The 13,629-nt window shown below is 41.9% G+C and overlaps 1 protein-coding gene across 1 annotated transcript in view; it reads left to right on the top strand.

Moving 5' to 3' along the window:
* The window catches only part of ACSL5 (acyl-CoA synthetase long chain family member 5), a 51,148-nt gene extending 37,949 nt beyond the window's left edge, over positions 1 to 13,199 (top strand). The window contains exons 13-21 of the mRNA XM_003255470.2: positions 1,675 to 1,809; positions 2,660 to 2,755; positions 6,381 to 6,453; positions 6,726 to 6,814; positions 7,104 to 7,220; positions 10,147 to 10,290; positions 11,067 to 11,168; positions 11,597 to 11,668; positions 12,029 to 13,199. Of these exons, the coding sequence (XP_003255518.2) occupies positions 1,675 to 1,809; positions 2,660 to 2,755; positions 6,381 to 6,453; positions 6,726 to 6,814; positions 7,104 to 7,220; positions 10,147 to 10,290; positions 11,067 to 11,168; positions 11,597 to 11,668; positions 12,029 to 12,169 (969 nt within the window). The 3' untranslated portion in view covers positions 12,170 to 13,199. The remainder of the gene's footprint in view (positions 1 to 1,674; positions 1,810 to 2,659; positions 2,756 to 6,380; positions 6,454 to 6,725; positions 6,815 to 7,103; positions 7,221 to 10,146; positions 10,291 to 11,066; positions 11,169 to 11,596; positions 11,669 to 12,028) is intronic.
* The last annotated feature ends 430 nt before the right edge of the window (positions 13,200 to 13,629 follow it).

Below are 13,629 nucleotides of genomic sequence, written 5' to 3'. Positions count from 1 at the left end.
TTTTTTTTTTTTTGAGACGGAGTCTCGCTCTGTCACCCAGGCTGGAGTGCAGTGGCGCGATCTTGGCTCACTGCCAGCTCCACCTCCTGGGTTCACGCCATTCTCCTGCCTCAGCCTCCTGAGTAGCTGGGACTACAGGCGCCCGCCACCACGCCCAGCTAATTTTTTGTATTTTTAGTAGAGACAGGTTTTCACCGTGTTAGTCAGGATGGTCTCGATCTCCCTGGAATGCATTTTTAAAATGAAGGACTTTATTAGCACAGGTTTCTAATACTAGCTCTTTGTCAGTGACTTGTTGAGGGAGGGTGAGTCTTGTGAATGTTGAAGAAAGATAAATCTCTTTTCGTTGAGGGAGATTTCAAGAATGACATGATGCAGGAAGCATTTGAGCATGGATCTTGGAGACAGATTATGACATATTGGTACAAAGATAATGTTATAGGCATAAGAAGATGCTTATGTCCTACAGCACAATTTACATCAGAAGATGAAAATTATCACCCCGGCTTGGCTGGAGGCCCAAAAATGGGGTTATAAACATGGAAGATGGATGGAGAGGGATTCTTCAAATTTTGAAGAAGAAAAAAGACTTCAGTTGGCTTGAATCTAACTTCCAGTAGGGTGGAATCTTGAAAGCCAGATACAGAGTTCAGGACTAAATTTTGGAAATAAGGGGTCACTTTGAGCTGTACTTGGCGAAGCTCTCCTTTGGCAGGAGTGTGGTTGATGGAACGTAGGGTCACAGTGAGGTCAGAGTCAGGGAGACCAGGGAAATCATGCCAGCTGGGAAAATGGTGTCAAAATTAAGCCCAAAGGGAAGAAATCATTTTAGTAGGAAGGTAGGAAACTCTTTTGGGGTTTGTATGGTGTGGCTAAAGACACCTTGTTTATAGGGAACGGTGGGAATTCTCCAAGTTCAGTTATATAAGCATCACAGAGGGAGAGGGAGGAAGACATGATACTTGTTTTAAAACTCAGATTCCTGGCCAGGCGTGGTGGCTCTTGCCTGTAATCCCAGCACTTTGGGAGGCCAAGGTGGGTGGATCACGAGGTCAGGAGATCAAGACCATCCTGGCTAACATGGTGAAACCCTGTCTCTACTAAAAATACAAAAAGCTAGCCGGGCATGCTGGCGGGTGCCTGTAGTCCCAGCTACTCAGGAGGCTGAGGCAGGAGAATGGCGTGAACCTGGGAGGTGGAGCTTGCAGTGAGCCGAGATGGCACCACTGCACTCCAGCCTGGGCGACAGAGCAAGACTCCGTCTCAAAAAAAAAAAAAAAAATCAGATTCATAGGCTGCCCTTTGACCTACTAAATCAAAAGCCCTAGAGGTGGTACCCATTGAGCTGTGTTTTTTGTTTGTTTGTTTGTTTTAAATCTAGTACCCCCCAGGTGACTTTGTAGGCAGTGCCTCTTTATCTCAGTTGTCAAGTTGTTTCCCAAGGACTAAAAATTGGGGCAGGATGTGGGAGGACTGGAGCTCTGCATTAAGTTCACTTCTTTCTGAGCATGGCCATAATTCTCTGGGCTCATCATTATTCAGCAATCCAATTCATGAGTGTGAGACTGTGAGACCACTTCCTTATAAAGCTAGAACACACTGTTTCTTGCTCACTAATGGCCTTGATGAGTATCTCCAATAGGTTTCCAACTAAAAGGAGCTATCACTCTGCAGGTACAGAATGAAGCCAAGACACCCTTGAAGAAGTTCTTGTTGAAGTTGGCTGTTTCCAGTAAATTCAAAGAGCTTCAAAAGGGTATCATCAGGCGTGACAGCTTCTGGGACAAGCTCATCTTTGCAAAGATCCAGGTAGGTTGGGCAGGTCCTGGACTGAAGCAGGCAAATACCTGGGCTACCTTCTGACTCCATAGACCTTGCTTTTCCTCTGCTGCTTGGGCGTCACTTTAACTAGAGATCCTTTCAGACTTTGTATCCACTGCCTTTTGAGATCTTTCTTGTACTACTTTACTACTAAAGGGAGTAGGTTTTTTTTTTAAAAAGAAAAAAAAAAAAAAAGCAGGCTGAGTGTGGTGGCTCACACCTGTAATCCCAGCATTTTGGGAGGCCTAGGTGGGTAGATCATCTGAGGTCAGGCGTTCAAGACCAGCCTGACCAACATGGTGAAACCCAGTCTCTACTAAAAATACAAAAATTAGCCAGGCGTGGTGGTGGCTGCCTGTAATCCAAGCTTTTCTGGAGGCTGAGGCAGGAGAATTGCTTGAACCTGGGAGGCGGAGTTTGCAGTGAGCTGAGATGGCACCACTGCACTCCAGCCTGGGCAGTAGGGCCAGACTCTATCTCAAAAACAAAAACAAAACAAACAAAAAAAGTTTTATTTAGGTTCTAGCACTCTCTCTTATTTTCTTTGGTGGTCTGCTGTTGAGATTATAAGCAATTTAAGGGGCTGAAGAACACAAATTATTTGAGAAATATATGGCTTCTGGTCCCAGCTATGGATAGTGATGACAATAATAGCTAACATTTTAAGTGCTTTTCTACAATCCAGACTGTATTCTAAGTGCTTTGTAAATTAACGTGAGAATTGATGTCAGTTTAATTCTCATAACAATGATGGACAGGCTATTATACCCACTCCACAGTGGAGGAAATTGAAGCCAAGAGAATAGGTTTTAGTATGTGTTTTGTTTCCACTGAACAGGACAGCCTGGGCGGAAGGGTTCGTATAATCGTCACTGGAGCTGCCCCCATCTCCTCTCCAGTCATGACATTCTTCCGGGCAGCAATGGGATGTCAGGTAAGCCAAGCACCTTCTTTGAAAATAGGCTATTTTACTTCTGCACAAACAAGCTCACTGTTTAAATAAAAATGAAAACAATTAAAAGGTCCCAAAATGAAAGTCACCTAAATTCTCAAAATCCAAAGAAAATATCCTTCTAACCATCTCTTCAGGCATCTGTGGGTAGAAACCTTCACATAAATAAAACCAGTGCTCTAAAACACTTGTTAATGTTGCTTCTTGTCAAATAAAGCTCAGCATCATTTTAATGATTTTGCAATAGTTTATTGAATGTAGTTGACCCTTGAACAATGCAAGAGTTAGGATTGCCTACCCCCATGCAGTCAAAAATTCATGTATAATACTTGACTCCCTAGCCGGTCGTGGTGGCTCATGCCTGTAATCCCAGCACTTTGGGAGGCCGAGGCAGGCGGATCACGAGGTCAGGAGATCGAGACCATCCTGGCTAACAAGGTGAAACCCTGTTCTACTAAAAATACAAAAAAATTAGCCAGGCGTGGTGGTGGGCACCTGTAGTCCCAGCTACTCGGGAGGCTGAGGCGGGAGAATGGCTTGAACCCAGGAGGTGGAGCTTGCAGTGAGCTGAGATTGCACCACTGCACTCCAGCCTGGGCAACAGAGCAAGACTCTGTTTCAAAAATAAAAAATAAAAAAAAAAAATACTTGACTCCCCAAAAACTTAACTACTAGTAGACTACTATTGACTAGAAGCCTGACCAATAACGTAATTAATCAACACATATTTTGTATACGTATTATATACCGTATTCTTACAATAAAGTAAGCTAGAAAAAAGAAAACATTATTTAAGAAATCATAACGAAGAGAAAACATATTTACTATTCATTAAGTGGAAATGCATCATCATAAAGGTCTTCATCCTCACTGTCTTCATGTTGAGTAGGCTGAGGAGGAAGAAGAGGAGGGGTTGGTCTTGCTATCTCGGGGGCAGCGCAGACAGAAGAAAATCCACCTATCAGTGGAGCTGTGCCATACAAACCTGTGTTGTGCAAGGGTCAACCGTACCCAAATAACTAATCTCCTATTAATGGACACTTGAGTTGCTTATGATAGTTTTCATTGTTATAATCAATTAATCATTAATCTATAATAAATCTACGCAAGAAGGGATTATTGGGTCAAAGTGTATGTATCTGTGTGTGTGTGTTTGATAATGTATATTATCAAACTTTCTTCCAGAAAGATCTTTTTTACACATTTCTGCAAGTATACAAGGCCTTACTTGCCCATGCTCTTGCCAGTGACAGACTTTATCTGTCATTCAGATATTAGCTAATCAGATAAATGAAAAATCTTATTACGGTTTTGTTTCTTTTATTTACACCAAACATCTTTCTATTGCTTGTTGACATGTATATTTCATCCATGAATTATTCTATTACTTCCTTATAGAAAAACAGGCAAAAGATAATTTGGTCCTTTTTTATATTTCTAAGAGTTCTTCACAGAGTAATACAGGTTGAGTATCTCCCTATTTGAAATGCTTGGGACTAAAAGTGTTTTGAATTTTGCATTTTTTTCCAATTTTGTAATGTTTGCATTATAAAACAGTTGAGCATTCTGAATCTGAAAATCCAAAATCTGAAATGCTCCAAAAAGCATTTCCTTTGAACATCATGTTGGCACTCAAAAGCTTTTGGATTTTAGAACATTTTGGATTTCAAACATTTGGATTAGGATAGTCAACCTGTAATACTAACTTTTGTTATGTTGGAAACATTTTTCCTAGTCTCATCATTTTTGCCCTGCGTATTGCCATATAAACATTTCCAATGTTTTTATAGTCAAACTAAATAATCTTTTCTATTTGTAGGTTTTAAACTGCTTAGACAGGACTTCCTAACCCCTAATATTTCATAAGACTGTTTCACCCTTATTTTCTGGCAAACTTACCATTTTCCATTTTTTCCTTTTAAGTCTCAGTTCCGCCTGAAATTTGTCCAAGTGCTTGGCCATGCATATTGTCTCAATTTTCACCCAGATGGATAATTAGTTCATTCATTCAACCAACCATGCAGAGCATGAACAAAACAGGCACAGACTTTTCCTCATGAGTCCCCTATCTGTATAATCACAATCAAAAGAGACTCCAGATTGATGCCAAGGCCTGAGGTCCTTCAAATTAGCATTCTCTTAGCCATTTTTAATACTGTCCTTTCCTTAAGCCCCTAAAACCAATAGATCAGCAGGTCCTGTTGCTAACTCCTTCCCAGAAATGTCTTCTCTAAGCCTTCCTCTCTCTCCCAACTCTGCCTATCACAGGCCACACCCCCACATTGCAGCAGCCCGTGAACTTGTTTCCTGCCCCCAGCCTCTCTCCAATCAAGATTATCTTCTATACCAGCGATTGGCAAATTACAGCACAGGCTAAAACTAGTCTGCAACTGGTTTTTATTTTAAAAATACTATTGAAATACAGCTATGTCCATCCGTTTATATATGGACTGTGGCTGCTTTTGTGCTATGTTGGCAGAGTCAAGTTTTGAGTCAGATACCAGATGGCTCACAAAGCGGAAAATATTTACTATCTTGGCCTGTACAGATAAAGTTTGCCAACCCTTGTTTTATATTATAGTGGGAGCTATTTCCCTTAAAAAATACTACTCCCTTTCTTCAGTTCCTTCAGTGATGCTCCATTGCTCAGGGTCAAGTTCAATTGCTATTGGGTTGCACACCACTTAGTGAATAACTTACATGTTTCCACCTACTTGAAATGCTGCATTTTCTTTTTTTTTTTCTTTTTTTTTCTTTTGAGATGTAGTCTCACTCGCTGTGTCACCCAGGCTGGAGTGCAATGGCACAATCTCAGCTTACTGCAACCTCCGCCTCCTGGGTTCAAGCGATTCTCCTGCCTCAGCCTCTTAAGTAGCTGGGATTTCAGGCATGTGCCACCAGGCCCGGCTAATTTTTGTATTTTTAGTAGAGATGGGATTTCACCATGTTGGTCACACTGGTCTCGAACTCATGACCTCAGGTGATCCTCCCGCCTCGGCTTCCCAAAGTGCTGGGATTACAAGCATGAGCCACCACACCTGGCCAAAATGCTGCATTTTCATATAAAGTTCTATGCTTTGGTCTATTTCCAGACCCTTTTGGTTTCTGAATGGCCAGAAGGCTTGGTAGTAAATACTTTGCAGCTTGGGTATGAGTTCAAGGTTTTTTGTTTGTTTGTTTGTTTGTTTTTTGAGACGGAGTCTCACTCTGTCACCCAGGCTGGAGTACAATGGCGTGATTTCAGCTCACTGCAACCTCTGCCTCCCAGGTTCAAGAGATTCTCCCACCTCAGCTTCTCAAGTAGCTGGGATTACAGGCACCTGCCATCATGCCCAGCTAATTTTTTTTGTATTTTTGCAGAGATGGGGTTTCACCATGTTGGCCAGGCTGGTCTCGAACTCCTGACCTCAGGTGATCCTCCCGCCTCAGCCTCCCAAAGTGCTAGGATTACAGGCCTGAGCCACCGCCCCCTCCAAGTTCAAGGTTTTAAGACACTAAGTGGTCTCGAACCCTTAGAGACCTTGCTTTCCTCATGTCTTGGCTATAGCATGTGGCCAGCTCACACTTTATCTTGAGTAAGTCTAAAAGCTCTTCTTTGGTTTCCCAGGTGTATGAAGCTTATGGTCAAACAGAATGCACAGGTGGCTGTACATTTACATTACCTGGGGACTGGACATCAGGTAAGTCCCCCATCTGCTGGGCAGGAGGTGCCATGGTTGGGAGAAAGGTTCTAACTGAACTAGGACTTTGGAGTTTAGATAACCTCAGTTCTCTGGACTAATGTGGCAATTGCAAAATTCAAGTTTTGGGTCCAGGCCTGCCTAGTCTGCATTGGTGCCAGGTGATTTTTCAGTCTTCCTCTTCTAGAGTCGATTCATAAATATCTTAGAAATATGCCTGGAATTATCACCATTCAAGAGTTTCTCAGCTGATTCAGCACGGTATGTTCTAGGTCACGTTGGGGTGCCCCTGGCTTGCAATTATGTGAAGCTGGAAGATGTGGCTGACATGAACTACTTTTCAGCAAATAATGAAGGAGAGGTGGGTAGGTCATGCCCTGTGGTCAGACAGTCATGGTGGGGAGGTTTATATCAGAAAGAGCAAATAATTGTAAGCAAACTTGGATTTGGCCCCTTTGAGATCTTTAGCAAAGAATTAAGCATTCTGAACTTCACTTTCCTATCCCCTATAGTGGAGACTTAGATCTGATGCTCTTCACAGTGTAGTGGAAGCCATCAAATGATTTAAGGGGAGCAGGTGTTTCATAAACTGCCCATGCTGGGAGGAGCAGCCTTTGCTATTGTCACCGCCTTGTATGTCTGCTGTGCAGATCTGCATCAAGGGTACAAACGTGTTCAAAGGATACCTGAAGGACCCTGAGAAGACACAGGAAGCCCTGGACAGTGATGGCTGGCTTCACACAGGAGACATTGGTCGCTGGCTCCCGGTGGGTATATCATCAGAACTCCTGGAAGTCTATGCTAATGGACTGAGAAGAACAATCTGCTTATAGCAGGAGGGGCAGAAATGCAAGTAGGTTAATCAGCTGAGGCAGCTGGAGGGGATTAGGTTTGTACCCTACCTGGCTTATGACTTCCTCATACTATCCAGAGAAGAACATACAGACTGAGATGGTGGATCACCTGAGGTCAGAAGTTCAAGACCAGCCTGGCCAACATGGTGAAACCCCGTCTCTACTAAAAATACAAAAATTAGCTGGGCATGGTAACGGGCACCTGTAATCCCACCTACTTGGGAGGCTGAGGCAGGAGAATCGCTTGAACCAGGAGATAGAGGTTGCAGTGAGCCAAGATTGTGCCACTGCACTCCAGCCTGGGTGACAGAGACTCTGTCTCAAAAAAAAAAAAAAAAAAAAAAAAAAGAACATATATTTGAAAGAATCTAGGTTAAGTTTAAAAAAGGCTGGCGTGGTGGCTCATGCCTGTAATCCCAGCACTTTGGGAGGCCAAGGCGGGCGGATCACACGGTCAGGAGATTGAGACCATCCTGGCTAACATGGTGAAACCCCGTCTCTACTAAAAATACAAAAAATTAGCTGAGCGTGGTGGCGGGTGCCTGTAGTTCCAGCTACTCGGGAGGCTGAGGCAGGAGAATGGCGTGAACCCGGGAGGCAGAGCGTGCAGTGAGCCGAGATCACACTACTGCACTCCAGCCTGGGGGACAGAGTGAGACTCTGTCTCAAAAAAAAAAAAAAAAAAAAAAAAAAAAAAAAATATATATATATATATATATATATATATACATATATATATAGGCTGGAAGTCAGGAGATTTGTGTTCTAGTTGCAGCTCTTCCATGGACCAACAATATAAAGTTCTGAGAAAGTAATTTAACCTGTGAATAGGAGCTGCCAAAGCTAGAAAGTCTTTCTTTCTTGCTTAAAAAAAATTTTTCATAGAGATAGGGTCTTGCTGAGTTGACCAGGATAGACTCAAACTCCTGGCCTCAAGCAATCCTCTTGCCTTGACCTCCCAAATTTCTGGGATTACTGGTATAAGCTACCACACCAAAAGTACCACCAGAGAGTACTTTTGGTATTTTGATCACACTGTTATAGAAGACACCAAGATGAAGACCAGTTGAAGTGTTTTCTTCTTACCTTATTCCTTATCAAATATACAACCAGCAAGCAGTAAGTCAGTGATCCTAGCACTGTTTTTAGACCCAAACTGAAGGTGGGGTTCTTTAATAGGTCAGGTAGACCTGCACATCAGAGTTGGCATGGGTCCCCTGCAATGGAATAGATTTGCTACCAGCCAGAGAAAAATTAGGTGACTTCTCTAGGAAAGGGGAAGGGAGATGTACTACTCTGTCTCTTTTTTTTTTTTCCCATTAACTTTTCTTGAGGCAGAAGTTGTGGTTTGAGGCCAAGTGTGGCGGCTCACGCCTATAATCCTAACACTTTAGGAGACTGAGGAGGGAGAATTATTTGAGGCCAGGAGTTTGAGACCAGCCTGAGCAACATAGCAAGACCCTGTGTCTGCCAAAACAAAACAAAAACCCAAAAAACTGGTTTGATAACGCCGTTGGTCCACAACTTTTGCCTCTTATGAGTTTCTTGGGATAAGTATCCTCCCTATTAATTCACAGGCATATCAAAACAAAGAAGAAGGATTTCTAAATCAAGTGTTTGCAGAGGCTAGTGTTTGTCTCTCATTGACCTTCACAGCCCCTTTCTGTGGGAGATACAGAGACATATTTTTAGCATAGCCTGATAATTAGCAGTAGTTGCTATTAGTTTTCCTAAGAAGAAAGGAAATTATTGCAAGGGCAGTGATGGGATTTTCCAAAAGATCTTCCCTCTCAAAAGTTTTGTCTTAACTATGTGCTGGGGAAGTGGGAATGTCACTAGAACTTAAAACTCCTTTCTTGTTCAATCAATATTTAAGATTTAAGTGAGATTTAAGGAATGCTTGACAATGTAACTTTTAAGAACACTGGTCCTAACGACGCATTTTATTGATTTGGGTTTGGTAGTATCTTGCTAATATATTTGTTTCTGTCTAGTAACAGAATTAAATAACACTCTAATAAGCCCAGGATGTAAGCAATAGATACGTCCCCACACCAGGGTTATAGAAGGCTGCACCTTATTAGTCACTTTCGGATAATGAACGTTAGGCTGAATTGATGTCTAATTTATCGAGTTGGCCTTGTGATAGTTCCAGAGTTGGTTTAGTTAGTCGCCCTACTTAGGGTGTTAGCATGTGGATTGTATTTGCCATTTGTCCCAATTCTACAATTCAAATCCCTAAAGACCTAAGCTCCTCAGACCAATTAGTTCAGAGAAATGAAGCTGCAAATGACCTTTGGTGGCTGGTCAGAGTCCTATCAGCCCTGTTGCTGTCCTAACAAGCCCAGTAATTGACTTGCTTGATTAGCACAGTGGAGCTGTTTGAGCCTGCTCCCGGATCTAACAAGGAGGAAAACATAACAGGGAGTCAAGCGGTGGGAGAACTATTCAAATGAAATCAAAAGTCTAAACAAAAGACAACACCTCTATTGCTGAGAGTTCTGAAAATGAACTAATTGGAAATTAGTGATTGGAAATTGAGAGCTGCGCAATTTCTTCCTCGGATGAGGCATCAATTTGCATAATTCCAGCAGATCCAGGAGACTTTCTCTGAGGCTGCGCATTGACTCTCCACATAGATACACAGTAAAGACAGGTTCTTGCTGCACGATGCTTCCCTCCCCTTTCACCAAAGCCAAGAAAGAGAAATGAAAGACAGCTCAAAAGTCTCTGGAGAAATCAGCTTTAGAGAAGAAAGATGACTGTGACTTCACCACTCTCCCCACTGACATCATCTCTGTGGCTCAAAAATACTGATACTTTTATCTGTCTCATGTAGAATGGAACTCTGAAGATCATCGACCGCAAAAAGAACATTTTCAAGCTGGCCCAAGGAGAATACATTGCGCCAGAGAAGATAGAAAATATCTACAACAGGAGTAAACCAGTGTTACAAATTTTTGTACATGGGGAGAGCTTACGGGTAATGTATCATTTTAACAATAGCCCATTTCAGTCACAAACCATGCTGGTTCTTGTAGCTACAGGAAATGTGTATAGTTGGGTTCAGAATGAGAAGATCCAAGCTTATAAATCTAAAAAAAAAAAAAAAAAATGAAGTTACATTCTGAACCTCGAATAAGGCAATTTCAATTAAAAAAATTTTGAAACTCTGATGGACGTTGTACACAAGTCAGTAGAATTGTTTAGAATGGCTATACTAAAAGGTAATGATTCAGTAAAAAATGAGCTCCACATTGTACTTAGTTCCCATTCCTTAAGTTCCTTAAAGCTGTGTTTAAGTGTGGTATGTATAAAACAACAAACTGTTGCAATATGTATAAAACAACAAACAAAAGTTTGATCGACAAACTTGTTCTTTTATACGTACTATGCTTAAACGTAGCTTTAAGGAACTCCTTATCCCAAAACAACATACTGTTTTATACACACTGTGCTTAAATGTAGCTTTTGGGGGGCAAGGGGAGAGTTAACATGGACAAGCCAGAGGTGCTTTAAGCTTAATGTTGAAGGATCAGATTTGAATGGAACATCTTTGTAATGAGATATTGAGTGGGAAAATGGGATTACAGTTCCATGGGTGTTGAAAATACATGGTGAGAAAAGAACACTGGTACTGGATTTAAGGTTTTGGGGAAATAACTATTACAATGACATAATTCTGCTCTATTTAACTACTGGGGGACATCCCTACATGACTTCTTTCACACCCTTGCATCTTTTATTTCCTTTCCTTAGTCATCCTTAGTAGGAGTGGTGGTTCCTGACACAGATGTACTTCCCTCATTTGCAGCCAAGCTTGGGGTGAAGGGCTCCTTTGAGGAACTGTGCCAAAACCAAGTAAGTCTTGCCTAGGAAAGCTTTATGCACACCCATGGGCCCATCGTGGAGGACAGGATGCCTCACCAGTTCCTGCATCTGTCACAAGTGGCTGCAGCCCAAACAGACTGAATAGTTTTATGAGACTCGGGGATAGGATGGAGAGTTTAAAAAGTAAAACTCTTTTCTATTTAAAATAATATGTTCATTGTAGGGAAAGACTGGGAAAGAAGAGTAAAAATGCTATTCAGAGAAAACTGTTAACACTTAGATGTGCCTTTTCTTCTCAGTTTTTCTTTCAATATTGGGCATATAATGTGCTTGTGCATAGTTTTATATTCCTGCTTTCATACTGCACGGATTTGACAGACACTTTGAGTTGGTTCATGCTTAGCCCTTCAGGTTCTTTTTGAAACAGCCATGCTTTAAGTGATGTTTTGTATTCTTAGGTTGTGAGGGAAGCCATCTTAGAAGACTTGCAGAAAATTGGGAAAGAAAGTGGCCTTAAAACCTTTGAACAGGTGTGTACTACCACTGACGTTATACTGGCCTCTTGTCATATTAGAAAGTTTTGTTTAAAGTTTCCATCTAATGAGGTTTAAGTGTATAATTTCTAAGGAATTGCTTTTAGATTTTGTGCCATTAACTACAAAACGACCTTTCGTAGTTACTTGTACAGTCCTTATTTGCTGTTTATTGTCCATTCTCCCTTCTCCCTACTCATTGCCTTCTTAAATTATGTTTGTGGGAACAGGCATGTGTTACTGTTACCTTTACCCTTTCACTGCATCAACCTCACTTTCTTCACAGAGCACTCAGGGGGCTCTGCAGAGAAGTCCAAATCACTAATGAGCATGGATGTGTTTGTGTTCATCTTCCAGGTCAAAGCCATTTTTCTTCATCCAGAGCCATTTTCCATTGAAAATGGGCTCTTGACACCAACATTGAAAGCAAAGCGGGGAGAGCTTTCCAAATACTTTCGGACCCAAATTGACAGTCTGTATGAGCACATCCAGGATTAGGATAAGGTGCTTAAGTACCTGCCTGCCCACTCTGCACTGCTTGTGAGAAAATGGATTTAAAACTATTCTTACAATTTGTTTTGCCTTTCCTCCTGTTTTTTTTTTTTACCTACTAAACTCTAAAGCCATAGCTTTTGTTTTATATTGAGAGACATATAATGTGTAAACTTAGTTCCCAGATAAATCAATCCTGTCTTTCCCATCTTCGATGTTGCTAATATTAAGGCTTTAGGGCTACTTTTATCAACATGCCTGTCTTCAAGATCCCAGTTTATGTTCTGTGTCCTTCCTCATGATTTCCAACCTTAATACTGTAAGTGACCACAAGTTCAAGGGTCAAAGGGACCCTCTGTGCCTTCTTCCTTGTTGTTTTGTGATAAACATAACTTGCCAACAGTCTCAATGCTTATTTACATCTTCTACTGCTCAAACTAAGAGATTTTTAAATTCTGAAAAACTGCTTATAATTCATGTTTTCTAGCCACTCCACAAACCATTAAAATTTTAGTTTTAGCTTATCACTCATGTCAATCGTATCTATGATACAAATTTCTCCGATGCTCTTCTGCGTAAATTAAATTGTGTACTGAAGGGAAAAGTTTGATAATACCAAACATTTCCTAAACTCTCTAGTTAGATCTCTGACTTGGGAGTATTAAAAATTGGGTCTATGACATATTGTCCAAAAGGAATGCTGTTCTTAAAGCATCATTTACAGTAGCAACTGGGGAGTAAATCTGTTCCCTACAGTTTGCTGCTAAGCTGGAAGCTGTGGGGGAAGGAGTTGACAGGTGGGCCCAGTGAACTTTTCCAGTAAATGAAGCAAGTACTGAATAAAAACCTCCTGAACTGGGAACAAAGATCTACAGGCAAGCAAGATGCCCACACAACAGGCTTATTTTCTGTGAAGGAACCAACTGATCTCCCCCACCCTCGGATTACAGTTCCTGCTCTACCTTACCCACAGATAACACATGTTGTTTCTACTTGTAAATGTAAAGTCTTTAAAATAAACTATTACAGATACTTACGTTGTGGTGTTTCTTGCCTCATGGACCATGATGAAAATCAGTCTTAAACAAGGACCCCTTAAAAATCAAGTACAGTATCTGTTCTTAAACTTGGGTACACAATAGAATTATCTAGGAAGTTTAAAAAGACACTAATGCCCAGCACTTTGGGAGGCCGAGGTGGGAGGATCATGAGGTCAGGAGATCGAGACCATCCTGGCTACTACGGCGAAACCCCATCTCTACTAAAAGTCCAGAGGGGGCCTAGGCGGCAGGGCGCTCGTGGGTCAGCACCACTCAGAGCTCACGCACACCTGGCCAGGTCCTGACAGTACCCGGGCTTGGCCTCACCTTTGCTCCAGAGCGAGTGCCAGGTGCAAGAAGCGGCCAAGCGGTTGGTGGGGGAGGGGGGGGTTTCCCCTGGGCCCCCTAGAGCACAGGGATGCACGG

This window comes from Nomascus leucogenys, chromosome 3, assembly GCF_006542625.1.
Source record: "Nomascus leucogenys isolate Asia chromosome 3, Asia_NLE_v1, whole genome shotgun sequence".
Taxonomy (NCBI): domain Eukaryota; kingdom Metazoa; phylum Chordata; class Mammalia; order Primates; family Hylobatidae; genus Nomascus; species Nomascus leucogenys.
This window is presented reverse-complemented; position numbering and strand designations above follow the sequence as displayed.